General features: G+C 40.1%; 1 protein-coding gene across 23 annotated transcripts in view; it reads right to left on the bottom strand.

The window, feature by feature from the left end:
- tncb (tenascin Cb) overlaps positions 1-21,305 on the bottom strand; it is a 366,196-nt gene that overhangs the window by 88,024 nt on the left and 256,867 nt on the right. For all 23 annotated transcript variants that reach the window (XM_072565497.1, XM_072565496.1, XM_072565492.1 and 20 more), the window contains 4 exons: positions 14,457-15,023; positions 12,658-14,160; positions 7,129-7,392; positions 4,151-4,266 (listed from right to left, as the gene is read on the bottom strand). In XM_072565497.1, the coding sequence (XP_072421598.1) occupies positions 4,151-4,266; positions 7,129-7,392; positions 12,658-14,160; positions 14,457-14,925 (2,352 nt within the window). In that variant the 5' untranslated portion in view covers positions 14,926-15,023. The remainder of the gene's footprint in view (positions 1-4,150; positions 4,267-7,128; positions 7,393-12,657; positions 14,161-14,456; positions 15,024-21,305) is intronic.

Raw genomic sequence — 21,305 nt, 5'->3', positions numbered from 1 at the left:
CTCCAGACAGACACCTGAGGCTGGAATTGAACATGGGGCCCTAGAGCTGTGGGGCAGCAGTGCTAACCACTGAGCCACCATGCCACCCCAGTTTATTACCACCAACCATTGTTTAGTATGGAGATGTTAATAAGCTTTGTGTCCAATGGAGATAAATTTAGAGTCCAATTTGCATTAAAAAGTTTAAAAAAAACAAGATGTAATCAGAATTTAAGTTAGTTGCATTTGAATATAGGCAGAAGTGTGACCCTGAATTTCTTGTCACTTGCCACTTATATATTTGTTCCATTTCCATTACGAACTTCAAGTCCTCTGCAATTATTTGAGTAAAATGTGTTGCTAGATCAAGATACAGCAGCTTTCAGTTAGATGGTTTACATCTTCCGGTCTCAACACAAAATGCACCACCATCAGATCATAAGCACCGTCCCCATTTTCTCATAATGTGGAGGTGCTGGTATTGGACTGGGATGGACAAGGTCAGAAGTCACACGACACCAGGTTGTAGTCCAACCGGTTTATTTGAAATCAAAAGCTTTCTGAGCATTACTCCTTCATCAGGTGAAGTGAAGAAAAATCACACAGGCACAGAATTCATAGGCAGAGAGATCAATAAGCAGAGAGGTTAAAAAGATCATATAAATGGTGTGAGTGGAGTATCGATAGGCTGATTAATAGGTCTCTGCAGATGATCAAAAGTGTCAGACTATGTGAGTAAAGTGTTAACAGCTGCAAAGCAAGTGAAGGAATGACCCATAATCTGAATTTGGGTTCATGTAACCCTACCATACTGTTCTGTATCGGTAAAATCTTCCTTACTGTCCTGCTTTTTTGCCATCACCTCGATAACTTGTTATGATCTCTCTACCTTAATTAGTTTGAATAGTTTTGGATTATATGTTACTTGGGTTAGACCCTTGGCATGTGACTCTTGTACCTATCATGTTATTCTAGCTATTTGGTTTGTCTCCAGCACCACCTTATTTTTAATGTTTTGTAATTATCTCTTTGTCTCAATTAATCGGACAATGGATCATCCCTTCACTTGCTATTTAGCTGTTGACACTTTACTCACACTATCTGACACTTTTGATCACCTGCAGAGACTTATTATTCAAGCCTATCGACGCTCCATTTATCACATTTGTATAATATTTTGATCTTTCTGCCTATAAATTCTGTGCCTGTGTGTATGTTTTTTCCTCTCTTTCATGCTCATCTTGATATCCCTGTATTTCAAATATTTATCCAATTCCTTTTTGAAGACTGTTATTAATTTTTTAAACCACCCTCTCAGGCTGCCCATTTTAAATCTTAATTGATTGTTGCTTCAACTAGTGGTTCCTCATAATAGTTCTCATCCTTCAATCATCTTATAGCTGTGTCCTCTAGTTAATCCCACAGCTATTGAAGGCTTACTCTCCTTACTTAGTCAATCCCAATATCTGACAATTGTCATCCTTTTCTGGAGTCATCATGTTAGCCACGCCTTGGCAAATTTGATGAAAGAAAATTTCTTGTAACATTCATCTGTTACAACATGTAAAAGTTGAAAATGTAAATGTTAGTCATGCATTTTTTGGTAACAGATGTACCAATATTTTACAGCTGTCTACACTTCAAGTGAATAAATAAATATGACAGTGATATGACAATATTGTAATGAAGATATTTCAACATCTTGATGATACGTTAGTGTTTATATCTGACTGAAGGAGATTACGAGTTGAAGGATGAGGATGGGTTGGGAATGCCGCATTGATCAGGTATTGACTGCTATTGGTAATATTAAAATCAGTGGAGACAAATAGCATGGAATATCTCATTGGGCAGCAAGTTCTCTCTGGGGTGGGAGCCAGAAGTTAGGACTGTTTTCAGGAGCCCATTCCAAGCCTGGGGATAAAATGTTGCTCACTGTGTGATTTTAATAGGGGTGCTCCATGAATTTACCTGGAGACAGGTACATTTAAGATGGTACAATGATTGTGACAAAGTCAGCCGTGTAGACTTCATAGAATATGAGTTCCCTGATTGGGCCAGTTTAACAGACCCAATCAGGGAGCCTTGGCTGGCAGATAAAAACAGGAGTGTCAGAGTTATTGTTCAGTCTGAGAGCTGGCTCTGAGGGAGCTGGATCAGGGTCAAGGACTCTCCATGTGTAAATAAATGGTGACTTGGTGATGGGATACTGTGGAATTACTTCAGATAGCAAGTGAACTTTCGAAAGTATTAGCCAGTCAGAAACCTCCCAACTTGAAATGCATTGGGAAACATAGAGAAGGAAAACTTGCATTATTCAAAGTAATTATACCAAGCACCAAAATGCCCACCGGTACAGACAGGGCTGGTGATATCAGCTGGCTCTGGCAGACTTCAGGATTCTCCCATAATCCATTGCAGACATCACCACATTCTGTGTGCAATGACATCAGCACCAGAGTATCCTCAAACTGCCCCATCTTTATTTCATGGTAATTAGTCTGTAGATGTGATCACCAGTCCCTCATGCTACTTTAGTTGCTTCTTGCACTCCCTTTTAGTTAGTCATGTTGATTCATTGTGGGCAAGAAAGCCTTGATTAGCTAAGATCATTCAGAAGCATGTATAATTGAAAGCTGTATGATTAATTACAGTTATATCAGCAGATACTGGTACTGCTCCATTACTCTGCAATGACATCATCTAAGGTATCTTAGGTAAACCATTCAGGATTGAAATGAGGAGAAATTTCTTCACCTGGAGAGTGGTGAGCCTTTGAAATTCTCTGTCACACAAAGTAGTTGAGGTCAAAACATTGAATATTTTCAAGAAGGAACTAGATACAGATCTAAGGTCAAAAAGAATATGGGGAAAAGCCAGTAACAGGGTATTGAGTTGAATGATCAGCCATAATCCTATTGAATGGCAGAGCAGGCTTGAAAGACTGAATGGCGTGCTCCTATTTTCTCTGATCTTATGTTTGTAACAGTGTACTCCTGAGTATGTGTGTATTACTTCACCTCATAGTGACATTCTCAATAAATTCAACCTCCCCTCCCCAGCCCTCACTAAGTACCTGATGCCTCATAGTACATTATAGCCAATGAAATAATTTTTGAAGTGTAGTCACTATTGAAGTAGGAAACATGGCAGCCAATTTGCGTAAAGCAAGCCCCTTTGTACAACAATGTGATAGTGACTAGATAAGCTGTCATTGTGATGTTGATTTTAGGGTAAATATTGGTCAGGACTTTGGAGTTATCTCCCCTAATCTTATCTGAAGTAGTGCCACAGGATCTATTGCATCCACCCAAATTGGCAGATGGTTTCTCTGACAGTGCAATGCTCCCTTAGTGCTGCATTGGAATATCAGTCTTGCTTTTTATACTTAAATTCAGGAATATGACTGAATATACGTGACCTTGTAACTCAGAGTTGGAATTGCTACCAACTAACCAACAGCTGATATGGAAGGGTAAAAATAAATTTCTCACAACTCATTAGAGTTAATTTTCAAAATGCCATCTTTTCCCCAGCTGATTGAATCATAGTTGTAACATTCCTAGGGGCTATTTGCAGCTATTTCTGCACTGAAGAAGTCTCAGGACATTACTGTAGAAGTTTCTAAGGATAGACATTTCATTATTATAAGGTTTGAAGGGGAACGGTCATTGAAGATTGCATAATGTTTAAGTTCATTTATGACAGCTGACATATTGAAATAGTCTCTTTCTACATGCAGCAAGCTCGAAACAATATTCATAAGTGGCAAGTGACATTCATATCATACAGATGCCAGGCAACAGCCATCTCCACAATGAGTGAATATAATTGCCTTCCCTTGACATTCAATGCCATTATCACTGTTGAATCCTCCCTTACCTGGGAAGTTATCATTGACCAGAAAATGAACTGGATCAGTCATAAAATTTGGGAGATGTAATTACCAAAGAAAGGCATACTAAGGAATAAACATTTGATTCACAAATATAGTAGATCACAAAAATGATTCAAGATCTTTTCTCACATGAAACAAAATATCCAAAATTAACCAATTGAAAATAATATTATCAGAATTTATCAATTAATTTGGTCCACTTTATAAGAAATCAATCATACACTTGCCACACCTTCTAATTTTGTGACCCTCTATTTATATCATTTGACTTACTGGAGCTTTGAAAATGACATCCCAACCATCAACCTCAATGTCCAAAGGCTCCCACTCCACATTTACAGAGGTCTCACGGATGGACGTGAATCTTAGACCATCTGGTGTGGGTAGATCTGCAGGGAGGCAGGAATAAAGTTTAGAAAGCTGAAGCTTTACGTCAAACAGATAATTTCACTCAGAACAATTACAGGTTATGAACAGGACCAGCTTCAAGCAACAGTCTTTAACTTTAATGTGGTTTAAGTAGGCATGCAAATTTCAGCATGGCCTGATTTGACATTGGCAAAATAGCTGCTTGCAGCAAACTTGATGAATACTATCAATTTAGAACAAGCTACTTATCCAACAATAATCAATTTTTAAATGAAATATTGCAGGACTACAGATTGAATGTATTTTTAAAAGCCTAAGAGTAATTCTCTTTCATATAAATCGTTAACATCAACAGTTTTCAAGAATTTGACTTGCTGAGGTAAATATATTTTGTTAGCACAAATGAGTCCTCAGAATTACTTTTTGATAACCACTTCTTCAGATTGTTTTAAAAATTATCTTTTACTTTAGGATTAACTTCCTATTTTAACAGTGAATTAGCTGGAAAAAAAGGTTTGTCTATTTCTCATATTCTGAACAAACATCATTGTGAATGAAGCTGCGATGTTGATATTCTCTGTCTGCTGTCACTGTCTCAGACACTAAAATAGAAGCAGCAATATTAAAGTAATTATGATGTTCTCCAGATTAATTAGTTTAGATATTTTATTGCCTTTGTTTTTTTTTCAGATCAAGTCCCCATTCTTGTTCGGGTAGGTTGCTGACACCAGTTGTGTTTCTATGCTGAATCTCAGGCTTGTCTAATTATTAGTGGCAGAGGATGGACTACTGGGGAGTCGAAACAGAGTCTAAGGCACTTGTCTTACTTTAAAATGTGATTTACTACATAATAACAATATTATAGTTTATATTCATTATGTTTGGCACTAAGGATTCTCAGGAGTTGTACAGAATATATCTGTACCTTTTGGGCGCATTTGCAAGTCTAAACTGTCTCTATCAAAGGCTGTGAGACACCAACAAATTGGGTCAATCTCAATACAGTTCAACCATAACTCTTTCAGAACCATTTCTTTATATAATAGTGCAGTTCAAAGCAATCTTTCAATTTAGCTCTTTGTAACTGGATGAGTGTACTCAGTGCTGCCATTGTGGCTTATAGACTTTGAGTTCTACAGCACAGTCTATCCAATCCCTTTTCATAAATGGCACTCTTCAGTTCAGGCAGCATCCTGCAAATCATCTCTGCATACTCCAGTTTAATAAAATCCTTCCCATAATGAGGATTCCAGAACTACACACAATGCTTTAGCTGTGGTCTAACCAATGTTTTGTACTGTTCCAACACAGCCTCCTACTCTTCAGCTTTATGCCTTGGCTAATAAGGCATGTATTCTATAATGTGAAGGAGCTGGTTTTGGACGGGGGGGTGGGCAAAGTTAAAAATCATACAACACCAGGTTATAGTCCAACAGGTTTATTTGGAAGCACTAGCTTTCGGAGCGCTGCTTCTTCATCTGGTAGCTGTTGAGCAGGACCATAAAACACAGAATTTATAGCAAAAGTATTCTGTACGCTTTCTTAAGCACTTTACGTACCTGTCCTGATCTACCGGATCTCACTGATCCTCAGTGCTTCCCAAGGTCCAACCATTCTTCATGTATTTCCTTGCCTTTTTAATCTACCCAAGTGCATCTCCTTACACGCATCTGGATTCAATTCCATTTGGTACAAATCAGCCCAACTGACCAACTCGTCTATAGCCTCCATTCTAAGACTATCTTCATCACTATTTACTGCTCCACCAGCTGCTACTTAATTACTGGCAATGCACTTTGTGTGAGTTTCTTGGTACATGTCCTGAAAGTTCCACCTGTCATATTGCTTTTTGCTATTAACACTTGCTGGCCAGTTAAAATCAGTTAACATCCCTTAATGACTAAATGTCAATTTGTTGAAGCAGATGAATTAAGAACATTTGGATTTGTAGGTGAATAGAATTTATTGTCAGTAAACACTTCACTGGACTATTTATGAAAGTTATCTCCCCACGGCTTTAATGGATATATTCACCATTTTCATAGAGACAAGGCTTGATTAATATGTAGGTGAGCCTCTGAAGTAGCCTGGAATATTGCTGTGAGCTCAGTAGTAGTGTGTGTTAGTGTTTTACTAAGATGTTGGAGTCTGTGAAGCTTGGAGCATGTTGCTCCATAGAGACACTATCAAAAACAGTGTAACAATAAACTTAGTTTAACAGTTGCAATGACGGCTGGCCTGAGCTTGCATCAAGACTGAAGAACCCAAATGAGAAATTGATGGATTTAATGTAACATAAAACAAATGGCCTCCATTAAAGCCAAAGAGTGAGGAATGCGACAACAAACAGATGTCTACATCACCAATGATAAAGTTCTGGGTAATTTTCCCAATTACTGGGATAAGGCCTCTTGTTGCTGTTGATAATAAGTAACTTATATTCTATCTGTCTATAAATGCGCTTGAAATCTCCAAACATTAACATCCAAAACATGATTTTAAAGGTGGATAGCAAAGTATAGGTAAATTTAAATTTCTTTATAAAATAAATCTATTATCATTTTAAATATCTGTATTTTCAGCAGATTTGCTATTTTATGTTTAGAGCTCAAATGCCTAAGGTACTTTTTAATTGAAAAAAAAAGCATTACTTGCCAACAATATCATTTTGTCAGTCACACTTATTGCTTCTTATTTACTTTCAGCCTGGGACGTCAATTTGCTTTCTCCCAATTAACAACTCACATTGTTCTCATGTTAATGGAAGTTTATTAAAAAGCTTCTTTGCACCGATGTGATTAACAAGTCACAGACAGATAAGTTTGCTGTTCACAGGCTAAAATATGCAAATAGACATTCTTTCAGAGACTGTCAGTACTCACGTGTTGCTATCCTGGCACTGACAGGAATGCTTTTCTGGTTGTTAAGGATAGCATAAACGTTGATTAAATATTCAAGTCCTGGCTCTAGCCCTTGGATGGTGGATGACATTTGGTCTCCAGGTACTCTTATTTCCAATTGTAGACCACCAGGGGTAGTTGGAGCATAGGTGATAAGATATTCATTTACTCGCACTTCATTATACCACTCTAAGTCCACAGTTTTAGGATCCACTTCAGTGACCTTTAGGTTCCTGGGGGGAGAAACTGTAGGAAAAAAACAAGTCCTGTGGTAACATTTTGAACTCAACAAATAAAATAAATATAATCTTACACTGGTTCCAATTATGAATTTGATCAGAACTTTTAAATTTGAGCAAAGACTCAGTGCTTAAAAGTAGAAATTAGGCAAAACGCTAGTGAGAATGTGGGCCAGAAGCAGGCAGGTGAGACTAGTTTCATTTGGGATTATGTTTGGCATGGACTGTTTGGACCGAACAGTCTGTTTCCATGCTGCATGACTCAATGACACAATGACTCTAAGCATACCTGAGCAGATTTTGCTGCATAGGATGTTCAAATGTTACAGCGATTGCAACAAATTTAATTTCAAATGAAGATAATTTGGATCCATTATTCATTTTAAAACCAGTTGAAATCATTTAATGATATGTTGTTTGCAAACAGACCTGTCTGTTGAAATCAAATTAGCTTATGTTTTCTAGAAATATCGTGCTCATGGGGACGGAACTCTCTCATTTAACTTTGTGTAGATTGTCAGTATTCTTATAAAATAACAGTCATAACATCAACCGTGACTCTTCAGCCCATCTTGCCTGTACAGGTTCTTGGAAAGTGCCATCCAGTTAGTGTCACCCCCTGCTCCTTCTCCCATAGCAAATCCTTCTCTTACACAATCTGTCCCATTTTGACCACCTCAGTTAATTCAGCTCATACATTCCAGATGGAAAAACCTATCTGGTTCACTAGTGTCCTGGTTCACTAGAGTCCTGCTCCATGTCGTTTTGGCTCTGATGTATGGAAAAAGACCAAAGAAGAATGACAAAGGCAACTCCATATTTGGTGCCCTTCAATATGAAGACAGACTCACAGAAGATGAGAATCTGTACTTTTAGAGAAGACAGAGATAGGATGGATATTTTCGATTTGAGCAATTTTTTGTTTTAAATTCAAATGTGAACACAGAACTGAATATATGGAACAGATTCCAGGCAAAACCTATGATGATCAATTCCTTCTAAAAAGATCAAAGAGAAATCCAGTAAGGGAAAGGATTAGGGATTTTAGCAATAAAGACTAATTTGATCAAATAGTATTCTGGTCATTTGTCTCTTATGTTTTGGAAGTGAGTTGTCTCAAATGAGACAGTGAAATCTCAACTACTGTGAGATTAGGGCATGTTTCATTCTTGATGAGGGAAAATGCTTAGGATAGAGTTAGTGATCCAGGAGATTGTGTTTGGTGTGTACATTTGGTGGTAAAATCCCACATTTTAATTCCATGGGTTCTAAGAAGAATACTTCAAAATCTACCAATAACACTCCAAAGAGTGTAACTCTCACATTTATATTGTTTTATCAATATCTAGAACCCAACAAATTTTTTTGTATTCATTCACAGATGAGGGCATCACTGACCAGGCCAGCATTTATTCTCCTTCTCTAATTGCCCAGAGGGCAGTTAAGGGTCAAGAACATTGCTGTGGGTCTGAAATCACATGTAAGCCAGATCAGGTAAGGATGGCAGTTTCCTTCACTAAAGGACACTAGTGAACCAGATAGGTTTTTCCAACAATTGACAATGGCTTTTCATTGCCACCATTAGACTCCTAATTCTAGATTTTTAAAATTAAATTGAAATTCCACATTTACCATGGCAGGATTTGAACCTGGTCCCCAGAACATTACAAGGGTCTTTGGATTAATAGTCTCACATAAACACAGTAGATCATTGACTCCCCTCCAAATTGCTCCAAACATAGACCATTAAAACTCACTGGCTTATTTTCCAACTCTGACTGATATTAGAACTATGTGTAGCTTTGAGGAAACTCACTAGAATGAGCCATGGATGGAAGATTTCATCTCACACAAGAATGTGGGGAAAGAAAATCAGCATCTTGAGACATTCCTTCCTTTGAACATACTTACTCAACTGATATACAGCAGCAACAATCGACAGAGAGGTTTAAGTTAAAAAAGGAAGAAAATGTAAGAAAGGGGCTTGAAGGTAGAAGATAGAGGTTGGTGGTGAAGAGTTGCTTTCCAGACTGGAGGCCTGTGGCCAGTGGTGAGTCACAAGGATCGGTGCTGTGTCCACTAATTTTCGTTATTTATATAAATTATTTGGATGTGAACATAGGAGGTATAGTTAGTAAGTTTGCAGATGACATCAAAATTAGAGGCTTAGTGGACAGTGAATAAGGTTACCTCAGAGTACAACGGGATCTTGATCAGATGGGCCAATTTGTGAGGAGTGGCAGATGGAGTTTAATTTAGATAAATGTAAGAATATTGAGTACAGGGGCTGGGAGGTCATGTTGCGCCTATGCACGACATTGATTAGGTCACTGTTGAAATATTGCGCTTAATTCTGGTCTCCTTCCTATTAGAAGGATGTTGTGAAACTTGAAAGGGTTCAGCAAAGATTTACAAAGATGTTGCCAGGGTTGGAGGGTTTGAACTATCAGGAGAGGCTGAACAGGCTGAGGCTGTTTACCCTGGAGCATCGGAGGCTGAGGGGTGACCTTACAGAGGTTTATAAAATCATTCGGAGCATGGATAGGATAAACAGACAAGGTCTTTTCCCTGGAGTGGGGGAATCCAGTATTACAGGGCATAGGTTTAGGGTGAGAGGGAAAGATACAAAAGAGACCTAAGGGCCAACTTTTTCACACAGAGGGTGGTACGTGAATGGAAAGAGCTGCCAGAGGAAGTGGTGGAGGCTGGTACAATGACAGCATTTCAAAGGCATCTGATGGATATATGAATTGGAAGAGTTTAGAGGGATATGGGCCACGGGCTGGCAAATGGGACTAGATTAGGTTAGGATAACTGGTCAGCATGGACGAGTTGGACTGAAGGGTCTGTTTCCATGCTGTACATCTCTATGACTGTGAAACAAATAAGTTTGACCGAAAAGAATGGCAAATCAATATGTCATGTCGGAGGAATGAGAAAAATGATCATTTATCCCATTTATTTAGGTTAAATCATGTATCTCTGGACATACCAGACAAGAAGACTGCAGAGAATAAACTTTGCTATTATTTTGCCAGTGGTTAACTATTAACAGCAAATTAACTGGAGATAGCATAAGACAATTCAGCTCAAATTTCGTTCCGTTCTGTATAACCTGAATTTATGAACTGCAGAGGTTTAGGCATGATCTATCAAGCGTATGGAAAAATCTCTTGGATTCGCATGGACATTTTTTTTCCTCAATTAAAAACCAGACAGTAAGCAATTCAATTGCTTACCTAAGTGATTTTTACCTTAGGATCATTTAAATATATATTACTACTTTTGGCATAGTCCTATTACATACCTAATATGTAATAGTCCTATTACATACCTAAAAACAAAAGCAATATCTAAAAGCTATGGGAGGATAGTGGTGTAATGTAGAAATCGCTGGACTCAAGAGGCCCAGCAGACAGCTGATGGAACCTAATTCAATGACTAAAATCTGGAACTAAACTACTCTTAGCAAAGGTAACATTCCTCAAGATGGCAGCAGCAGAGGAGGCAGTGTTTAGGCTTCTCAGCCCAAGGTTTGTCAATCAGTCTGCATTTCCAGACCCCTCTTTCTTGCTCTTCTTTTGCTAAGATTTTAAAATGTTTTGGTTTTGATAAGGAAACTTACCAAGGAGCAACTGAGGAGAGGAGTGAAGCATGCTGGAGGCCTGGATCAGTGCGGACTGGGTGGAAGCTGGAGGGTAGTGGGCTGGAGGCCTGGAGCAGTGTGGAGTGGGTGGGGGCTGGAGCAGAGTGAGCTGGAGGCCTGGAGCAGTGCAGAGTGGGTGGGGGCTGGAGCAGAATGGCCTGGAGACCTGGAGCAATGTGGAGTGGGTGGGAGCTGGAGCAGAATGGCCTGGAGACCTGGAGCAGTGCAGAGTGAGTGGGGGCTGGAGCAGAATGGCCTGGAGACCTGGAGCAGTGTGGAGTGGGTGGGGGCTGGAGCAGAGTGAGCTGGAGGCCTGGAGCAGTGCAGAGTGGGTGGGAGCTGGAGCAGAATGGCCTGGAGACCTGGAGCAGTGCAGAGTGAGTGGGGGCTGGAGGCCTGGAGTAGTGTGGAGTGGGTGGGGACTGGAGGCCTGGAACAGTGTGGAGTGGGTAGGGGCTGGAACAGTGTGGAGTGGGTAGGGGCTGGAGCAGAGTGAGCTGGAGGCCTGGAGCAGTGCAGAGTGGGTGGGACCTGGTGGCCTGGAGCAGTGTGGAGTGAGTAGGGGCTGGAGGGTAGTGGGCTGGAGGCCTGAAGCAGTGTGGAGTGGGTAGGGTCTGGAGCAGAGTGAGCTGGAGACCTGCAGCAGTGCAGAGTGGGTGGGGGCTGGAGACCTGGAGCAGTGTGGAGTGGGTGGGGGCTGGAGCAGAGCAGAGATTGTTTGGCACAGGCAGTCAGTGCTTGTGAGGCTGCTCTGACCATATATGGAAGCCCCTGCACTGAGCTACTGCAATGTAATGTTTATTTGTAATTTGTTTATCTGACTGTAATGTTTATCCTTTAAACAATGTCTTATTTCTAACTTATACTATTAATCATTACAAGGTAATGTAACTTCTTTTCTTTTTTATTCCTCATCTTGTTTCTAAGATTTTTACTTAGGTACATTGTACCTAAGATGTACTGTACTTGAGTACACATGACAATAAAGTATATTCTATTCTATTCTCTGAAACTGTCATAGTGTTGTTGAAACTCCAACTTGCTCACTAATTTCTTCTTTTGAGAAGGGAATTTGCCACCCTTCTCTTACCTACATCTAACTTTAGATTCACAGTAATGTAGTTGATCCTTAAGTACCACCTGTCTCATTCCTGATGAAGGGCTTTGCCCGAAACGTCAATTTTCCTGCTCCTCAGATGCTGCCTGACCTGCTGTGCTTTTCCAGCACCACTCTGATATTGACTACTACCTGCTTTAGCCTAGCAAACCAACAAGTTCTAGGGCTGAACAACAAATGCTGGCCTTGTCAATGGTGTCTATGTCCCATGAAAGAATGAGTTAAAAATAACTGCAGAAAAATAGTTTGGGAATGAATGGAAATCTGTGACTTTAATTTCATTTTAGATTTTGAAACAATAGCAATTTGAAATCTTTGACAAGTAAAATAGAACTCATAACCTTTTCATGTTGCAGATAATAAACAGCAAAGCACAGTTGAATGCAATGAGTTACTGCCCAACATTGCTGTTTGAAAATGTAATAAAAGCTGACAAATAGGTGGTCCTGAAAGAAATTGATAGTTGTCTGTGACAAACCAAGTGGAAGGAAACAGTTGGTGTCACTTACCAGCAGAGCAATCTTCTTCAATGTAGCCTTCATCACAGACACATTGACCATTCACGCAACTCCCACGATCATTGCAATTTGCAGGACAGGCCAGATCTCCACAATCTAGACCAGTGTAATTTGGATTGCAGACACATTGACCATTGACACAGCGGCCACGGTTATTACAGTTGTTAAGACACGCCATCTCACCACATTCCTCACCAGTAAAACCAGCATCACAGACACATTGACCATTGACACAGCGGCCATGATTGTTACAGTTGTTCGGACAGGCCAGTTGACCACAGTCTTCACCAGTGAAACCTTCGTCGCAGATGCATTGGCCGTTGACACACTGCCCACGGTCATAGCAGTCATTGGGGCAAATCAGCTCACTGCAGTCTTCTCCAGAATAGCTCTCCTCACAGATGCATTGGCCGCTGACACAGCGCCCTCGGTTGTTGCAGTTGTTTGGACAAGCTAATTCGCCACAGTCATCTCCAGTGTAGCCATCGTTACAGATGCACTCTCCATTGACACAACGACCATTATTGTTGCAATTGTTTGGACAGAGGAGCTCACTGCAGTCTTCTCCTGTGAAGCCTTCATCACATATACAGTGTCCATCATCACAGTGTCCACGATCGTTACAATTATTTGGACAGGCCACTTCACCACAGTCTTCACCAGTGAATCCTTCATTGCAGATGCATTCCCCATCGATACAGACTCCACGATTGTGGCAGTTGTTCAGGCAAGCCCATTCACTACAGTCTTCTCCTGTGTAGCCTTCATTGCAGACACATTGTCCATTGACGCAGAGACCATTGTTGCTGCAGTTATTTACACAGACAAGCTCCCCGCAATCTTCACCAGTGAAGCCTTCATCGCAGTAACATACCCCTTCGATACAGCGTCCACGATCATAACAATCATGGGGGCAAATAATTTCTGAACAGTCCTGATCAGTAAAACCTTCATCACAGATGCACTCTCCATCCACACAGCGGCCACGATTATAGCAGTTGTTGAGACAGGCTAGTTCACTACAGTCTTCCCCAGTTAAACCTTCATCACAAACACACTGTCCATTAATGCAAATACCTTGATTGCTGCAATTGTTAGGGCAGAGCTTCACTTTACAATCTTCACCTGTATAACCTTCATCACAAACACAAACTCCGTTAATACAGGTTCCATATTCACCACAGTCAAATCGACACAACTCCTGGCCACAGTCTTCTCCTGTGTAACCACTAAAGCAATGACAGACTCCATTTATGCACCTGCCTTGATCACTGCAGTCATTAGGGCAGATTACTTCGATGCTACAGTCTTCACCGGTGAACCCTTCTTCACACAAGCATTTGCCATTAATGCAGGTGCCTCTTTCATTGCAATTTTCTGGGCAGTCAGGTTCTGTGCAATTTTCTCCTTTCCAGCCTGGGTTACATAAACAGCCGCAGCTATCTGTACTGTAGTTTCCATGTGCACCACAGAAAGGTTTTACATCAATACGACCTAAGCACAGATATTTGTTAGCGTAGAGTAAGATACAACATCTATAAAGTAGGCAGTCAAGACTGGAAGGCTTTAATTATATTAATTGTTCAGACATTGCAATTTGTCTATTCAATATGCTAAGTAAGGTATTAAGAATAAATTACAATTTGACATTAAATATATTGTATACCAACTATCTATAATAAAAAAATGTAATTAGTATAGATGCAGTATTGTTCCCAGATAACGTCACAGACATTGTATATATACACCCACAATTATTTAACTATACCATGTAGCTGCTCCTTTCATACCTCTTCCTTGCTGTGCACCATTTCCGCAGCATCCTCCATTAGCACACTGATCACGTAATAAGGATACATGATTTTCCAATGTCTCCAGCCTGTTGAGCAAGTCACGGATATCTGGCCCTGCCGCACAGCCGCAGGCCTGACGTGGGATGTTGATTCGATGAGTAAAGACAATTTGATTTTCACCATCAACTGTCTGCTCTATGTGTTGGTCACTGGAGTCAGCTTTGGGTCTTGCAATGCCGTCAGGGGATTCCAAGTCCACTGAACAAAGGGAGCCAAGAGGAACGTTGATGTTGTAGACGTGGTTGAAGTTTATAGGCTGTGTTCCAAGTGGTAAAGTGATATTTTCTTCTTTTGGCTGCAAAATGTCTCTCTTCTGTCTAATAACTTTCTTAATAAGTCCCTCATGGGTTTGTTCCACTAAAATAGCAGTGATGAAACAAACTAAAATGTGCCATTTAAAGCCCATTTTGGTGGTTTGTATTCTTTCAATTTATGCAGTCAGTTGATGGATATAACACAGAACAAAAATGTGTGAAAGAATTGATTCCTTCTGACTCTATTTATCTGTAAGAAATTAAGAAAAAAAATTATGAAAGAGTCTCATTTCTCTTCTCAAACTGGCATGACATTTTGTAATCCTTCACACATGGAACAAAAATTAATTATTGTATTTACAAATATTGAAACAATCAAATTAAGCAAAGAAATCAAAAATGTTGCCATCTAATATGATGATCGATGGCAGGGTGAGACTTAATTACAGCAACGGCTATTCATTACTACTGATGACTAAAACATACTGCTGATTTCAGCCTTGTGGTTTTACAACTTCGATTACATTGCAAACACAGAAGCCACAGGCGTGATTGAAATACATTAACATGTCACAGCAAGGCAGCGCTAAGATAAATAATCTGACAGTCATTGAGAAATTGTTCTTTCCAGTCAATCCCCAAACCGATTTGTGTGATGGATGGCTTACTAAAGTGTATAACATTTGACATCGCTTTCAACATAATCGGCAACTAAATAATGTTATTTGCCAGTTCAGATGAACAGTGAAGCTTATCTTAAACTGTCAGGTAGATAGCGAACATAAGGGAAGTTTAGAAGAGGGAGACTGGATGTTCTCCTTTGATACAGTGGCAGTGGATTTTCATTGGGATAGCACTGTCAGTGACCCTGACCAATTTCTTCGGATGTGGAAAAGGAAATGGGTGCAGTAATTGCTATGATTTGCACCAATGCAGACCTGAAATAAAATCCTGTTCTTTTATTTCAATCATCTTTGCAAAATGATCAGTAACATTTAATTACAATCTGGTTGATCTTTCTATAAAAGAGTTTCTCTGTTTTCACATACTTAGAACATTAGTATATCACAAAGATATGTACTTTGATGTCAGGAATAAGAGTGCAGTGTAACCAGGAACCAAACGGAGAGCACATTGTGTGCATGAATCAGGAACACAGCCTCCCATCATTGCAGCTTCACATCAACCCAGGTATAACTATGACCATAGTATTGCTGGAAACTTTTAAAGCTTCTGCTTTAAATCTTTAAACATAGCAACAAAGGAGTAATCTTCATTAGCCCTTCACTAATATTTAAAGGGCATTTTGATAGGAATCTATTTGCATTTCATGCAATCAACAATATACATTCACAGAGCCATAGAATTATACAGCATGGAAACAATCCCTTCAGTCCAACCAGTTCATGCCGACCATAATCCCAAACTAAAGTAATCCCACCTGTCTGCATTTGGCCCCTTATCCCTCCAACATGTCTTATTCATGTACTTATCTAAATGTCTTTTAAACATTGTAACTGTATCCAAATCAACCACTTCCTGTGGAAGTTCAATCCACATAAGAATCACTCTGTGTAAAAAAAAATTGCCCTCATGTCTTTTTTTCAAATCTTTGTCTTTTCACCTTAAAAATTTCCCCCCAAGTCTTGAAATTCCCCACTCTAGAGGGAGGATTCACCTTGTCTATACCTCACATTATTTTATAAACCTCTATAAGGTCACCTGTCAACCTCCTACGTTCAAGTGAAAAAAGTTCCAACCTATCTAGTTTCTCCTCATAACTCCTGGCAACATCCTAGTAAATCTTTTATGAACCCTCTCCAGCTTAATACTATCCTTCCTGTAACAGGGAGACCAGAACTGGACACAGTATTCCAGAAGAGGCCTCTCTAAAGTCCTGTAAAACCTCAACATAACATCTCAACTCCCATAGTCAAAGGTCTGAGCAATGAAGACAAGAATGCTAGGTGCCTTCTTAACCATTCTTTCTATAGTTTTCATCTGTTTGTGGAATGATGTTCAGTTGGGGTAGAAATCCCACACATCTTGGGTTTCCCACTGTTGAAAAACTCAGTTAGTCACGGAGACCAACATTGTCGACTTTAGTTTTAATGTTCAGAAAATGAGCTGTAGCATTTTCTCTGATCCTTATTGTCTGATCAATTAAGTCTGCAGCGTTTTTGAGATAACTCCACCATGTGTTAGCATTTAGAAATGTGCAGAGTTCCTTTCTGAGCAGAACACTGAAGGGTTGAATGTTGCTAGTCCCACTAAGGTTGTTTAGGAAATGGAAGGAGGAACAAAAGGGGTAAAGAGTATGTTGTGGTGCTGTTCCCATCTGTAAAGGGAAAGTTATAATGGGAAACAAAGAGATGTCACACCAATTAAATATAAATTTTGGTTTTGTCTTCACAAAAAAGAACGTAAATAATATCCCAAAAATGTTGGGAGCCACAGAGTTTAGTGAGAGATAGAGATGAAAGGAAATCAGTCTTAGGAGGGAAACGGTGTTGGGAAAGTCAATGGTATTAAAGACCAATAAATCCCCAGGGCCTGATAATCTACATTGCAGAGTACTTAAGGAAATGGCCCTGGAAATAGTAGATAAATTGGTGGTCATCTTTCAATGTACTACATTCCTAGGGATCAGAGGATAGCTCAAGTAATCCAACTATTTAAAAAAAGTAGGTGAGAGAAAACAGGGAATGAGAGACAAGTTGGCCTGATAATCAGTAGTTGAGAAATGCTAGAGTTCATTATGAACAATTTAATGCAGAGCACTTAGAAAACAGTGACAAGATCAGACAGAGTCAACATGGATTTACAAAAGAGAAATCATGCTTGACATTCAGTTGATAAGGGGGAGCCAGTGGATATGTTTACTTGGACTTCCAGAAGGTGTTTGATAAGGTCCCACATAAGGGATTAGCATGTAAAATTAATGTGCGTGAGACTGGGGGGTGGTGGTGGGGTGGGGGGGGGGGGGGGGGCAGTGTACTGATGTGGATAGAGAACTAGCTGGCAGACAGGAAACAAAGATTAAAAAGAAATATGTCTTTGTCCAAATGGCAGGAAGTGACCACAAGAGCACATGATATAGGAGCAGAATTAGGTCAGTTGGCCCATTGTGTCTGCTTGACCATTCGATCATGGCTGATATGTTTTTCAGCCCCCATTCTCTTGCCTTCTCCCCTTCACCTTTGATCCTCTTACTAATCAAGGAACCATTTATCTCTATCTTAAATACACTCAATGATTCAGCCTCCACAGCCTTCTGTGGCAATGAGTTCCACAGATTAACCATCCTCTGACTGACAAAATTCCTAATGGGGTTCTTTAAGGATCAGAGCTTGACCCCAGCTATTCACAGTATTTATTCATGATTTGGATGTGACTCGGGTTACACCTGAAATGTTGACATCCCAACCTCCTGTTGCTGCCTCGCTTGCTGTGTTCTTCTAGCCTCCTGCTTGTATCCAAAAGTATACCATAGTAGAATTTTAAAACTCATAGCGTAACTCAAGTTTCAGTAATCTTTTACACTATTTTTAATGCATAGCATTGAGGCAGGTCCCATCCCTAAAACTGGTCACGTAATCCATGGTGAATTAATCAATAGACAATAGACAATAGACAATAGATGCAGGAGTAGGCCATTCAGCCCTTCGAGCCTGCACCGCCATTCAATATGATCATGGCTGATCATTCCCAATCAGTATCCTGTTCCAGCCTTATCTCCATAACCCTTGACTCCACTATCTTTAAGAGCTCTATCCAATTCTTTCTTAAATGAATCCAGAGACTGGGCCTCCACTGCCCTCTGGGGCAAAGCATTCCACACAGCCACCACTCTCTGTGTGAAGTAGTTTCTCCTCATCTCTGTCCTAAATGGTCTACCCCGTATTTTTAAGTTGTGTCCTCTGGTTCGGCACTCCCCCATCAGCGGAAACATGTTTCCTCCTGCCAGAGTGTCCAATCCTTTCATAATCCTATACGTTTTAATCAGATCCCCTCTCAGTCTTCTAAACTCAAGGGTATACAAGCCCAGTCGCTTCAGTCTTTCCGTGTAAGGCAATCCTGCCATTCCAGGAATTAACCTCGTGAACCTACGCTGCACTCCCTCAATAGCCAGAATGTCCTTCCTCAAATTTGGAGACCAGAACTGTACACAGTACTCCAGGTGTGGTCTCACCAGGGCCCTGTACAGCTGCAGAAGCACCTCTTTGCTTCTATACTCAATTCCTCTTGTTATGAAGGCCAGCATGCTATTAGCCTTCTTCACGACCTGCTGTACCTGCACGCTTGCCTTCATTGACTGGTGGACAAGAACACCCAGATCTCTCTGAACAGCCCCTTTACCTAATTTGATACCATTGAGGTAGTAATCTGCCTTCCTGTTCTTGCCACCAAAGTGGATAACCAGACATTTATCCACATTAAACTGCATCTGCCATGCATCTGCCCACTCACCTAACTTGTCCAGGTCACCCTGTAATCTCCTAACATCCTCATCACATTTCACCCTACCACCCAGCTTTGTATCATCAGCAAATTTGCTAATGTTATTGCTGATACCATCTTCTATATCATTTACATATATTGTAAAAAGCTGCGGTCCCAGCACGGATCCCTGCGGTACCCCACTGGTCACTGCCTGCCATTCCGAAATGGAGCCGTTAATCACTACCCTTTGTTTCCTATTAGCCAACCAATTCTCTATCCAATCTAGTACTTTGCCCCCAATACCGTGCGCCCTAATTTTACTCACTAACCTCTTGTGTGGGACTTTATCAAAAGCTTTCTGAAAATCCAGGTACACTACATCCACTGGATCTCCCTCGTCCATCTTCCGAGTTACATCCTCAAAAAATTCAAGAAGATTAGTCAAGCATGATTTCCCCTTCATAAATCCATGCTGACTCTGTCCTATCCTGTTACTATTATCCAGATGTGCCGTAATTTCATCCTTTATAATAGACTCCAGCATCTTTCCCACCACTGAGGTCAGACTAACTGGTCTATAATTTCCTGCTTTCTCCCGCCCACCCTTCTTAAAAAGTAGCACAACATTAGCCGCCCTCCAATCCTCAGGAACCGACCCCGATTCTATTGAACTCTGGAAAATAATCACCAGCGCATCCACGATTTCCTGAGCCACCTCCTTCAGTACCCTGGGATGCAGGCCATCAGGTCCCGGAGACTTATCAACCTTCAGACCTAACAGTCTCTCCAACACCAAATCCTGGCAAATATAAATTCCCTTAAGTTCAGGTCCTTCAGCCACTGTTACCTCAGGGAGATTGCTTGTGTCTTCCCCAGTGAACACAGATCTGAAGTACCCATTTAATTCCTCTGCCAATCACTGTTGGGAATTTCCAGTAATTCTGTTTAGAAACAGGCCTTCAAGAATTTCTAAAAAAAAAAGCTAACTGAGTACAAAGACTTTTGAGTGTCTTTGCACTAGTGCAATTAGTCTGAAAGATGAGGGTAATAACGTATTTTCAAAAGTGTTACTTGTGATTGTGTTGGAGTTGCTGATTTTCTGAAAGTGAAAAGCAATCTATCCAAGTTGGTTTATCTTATGGACTGTAAGTTTTAGTGCATCGTGGGCATCCCCACTGTCTAGGAGCAATTGTTAAGTGATTAATAAAATGTAGAACTAGAATTAGTATTAGAATTTACTGTCATATGTATTTTAACAATAAAAATATAATGAAAAGTGTTCTACATCACCCTACTGTGGTGCCTATAATGGCAGAAGTCATGATGAAATCACATGTTACAAAATTAAGTAAAATTAAGCAAATATAAGACTAAGTTTAACAAAGTCCATTTAAAGGCTCCTGGTCTTGAAGAAAGCAGATCCATGATGAGAATGACATGACAGAACAAAAACTGGAACGCTGGGACTGAATGTATATTTGCAATAAATGTCACCACCACTCAATCCCTTTGAAAGTTAGTGAAAGAGCTAGCTGTCAAATCCTAGTTGAAAATGCAGTGATTTAGTTTGCCTTAAACATTGAGGGAAGTAACAGGAAAGAGGAAAAAATAAAATAGCTTGACACTATTTCCTAAAGAAATTGGACTCTGAAGAAGTTCCAAATTGTGGAATTTTCCATTTCACACCATGTAATTATTGATGTACAGTAAATGAGTCTGGGAACGTCTTACTGTCTGCAAAGTTGGCAGCAGGTGGCTGAGCTGTACATACGTGCAATCGTCAAAGGAATTTTAATTGAAACCAGGAGTTCAGACGTCATGTTACGGCTGTCCAAGACATTGTTAAGACTACATTTGGAATACTGTGCACAATTCTGGTCATCCTGCTATAGAAAGGATGTTATTAAACTGGAAAGGGTGCAAAGAAATTTACAAGAATGCTACCAAGACTGCAGGGTTAGAGTTAGAAGGAGAGGCTGGATAGGCTGGAACTGTTTTCCCTGGAGCATAGAAGGCTGACCTTATCGAGGTTCATAAAATCATAAAAGACAGAGATAAGGTGAATAGCCAAAGTCTTTTCTCCAGAGTA

Source organism: Chiloscyllium punctatum, chromosome 49, assembly GCF_047496795.1.
Source record: "Chiloscyllium punctatum isolate Juve2018m chromosome 49, sChiPun1.3, whole genome shotgun sequence".
Taxonomy (NCBI): domain Eukaryota; kingdom Metazoa; phylum Chordata; class Chondrichthyes; order Orectolobiformes; family Hemiscylliidae; genus Chiloscyllium; species Chiloscyllium punctatum.
Note: the sequence above shows the minus strand (reverse complement) of the source record. Positions and strands in the feature narration are given on the sequence as shown.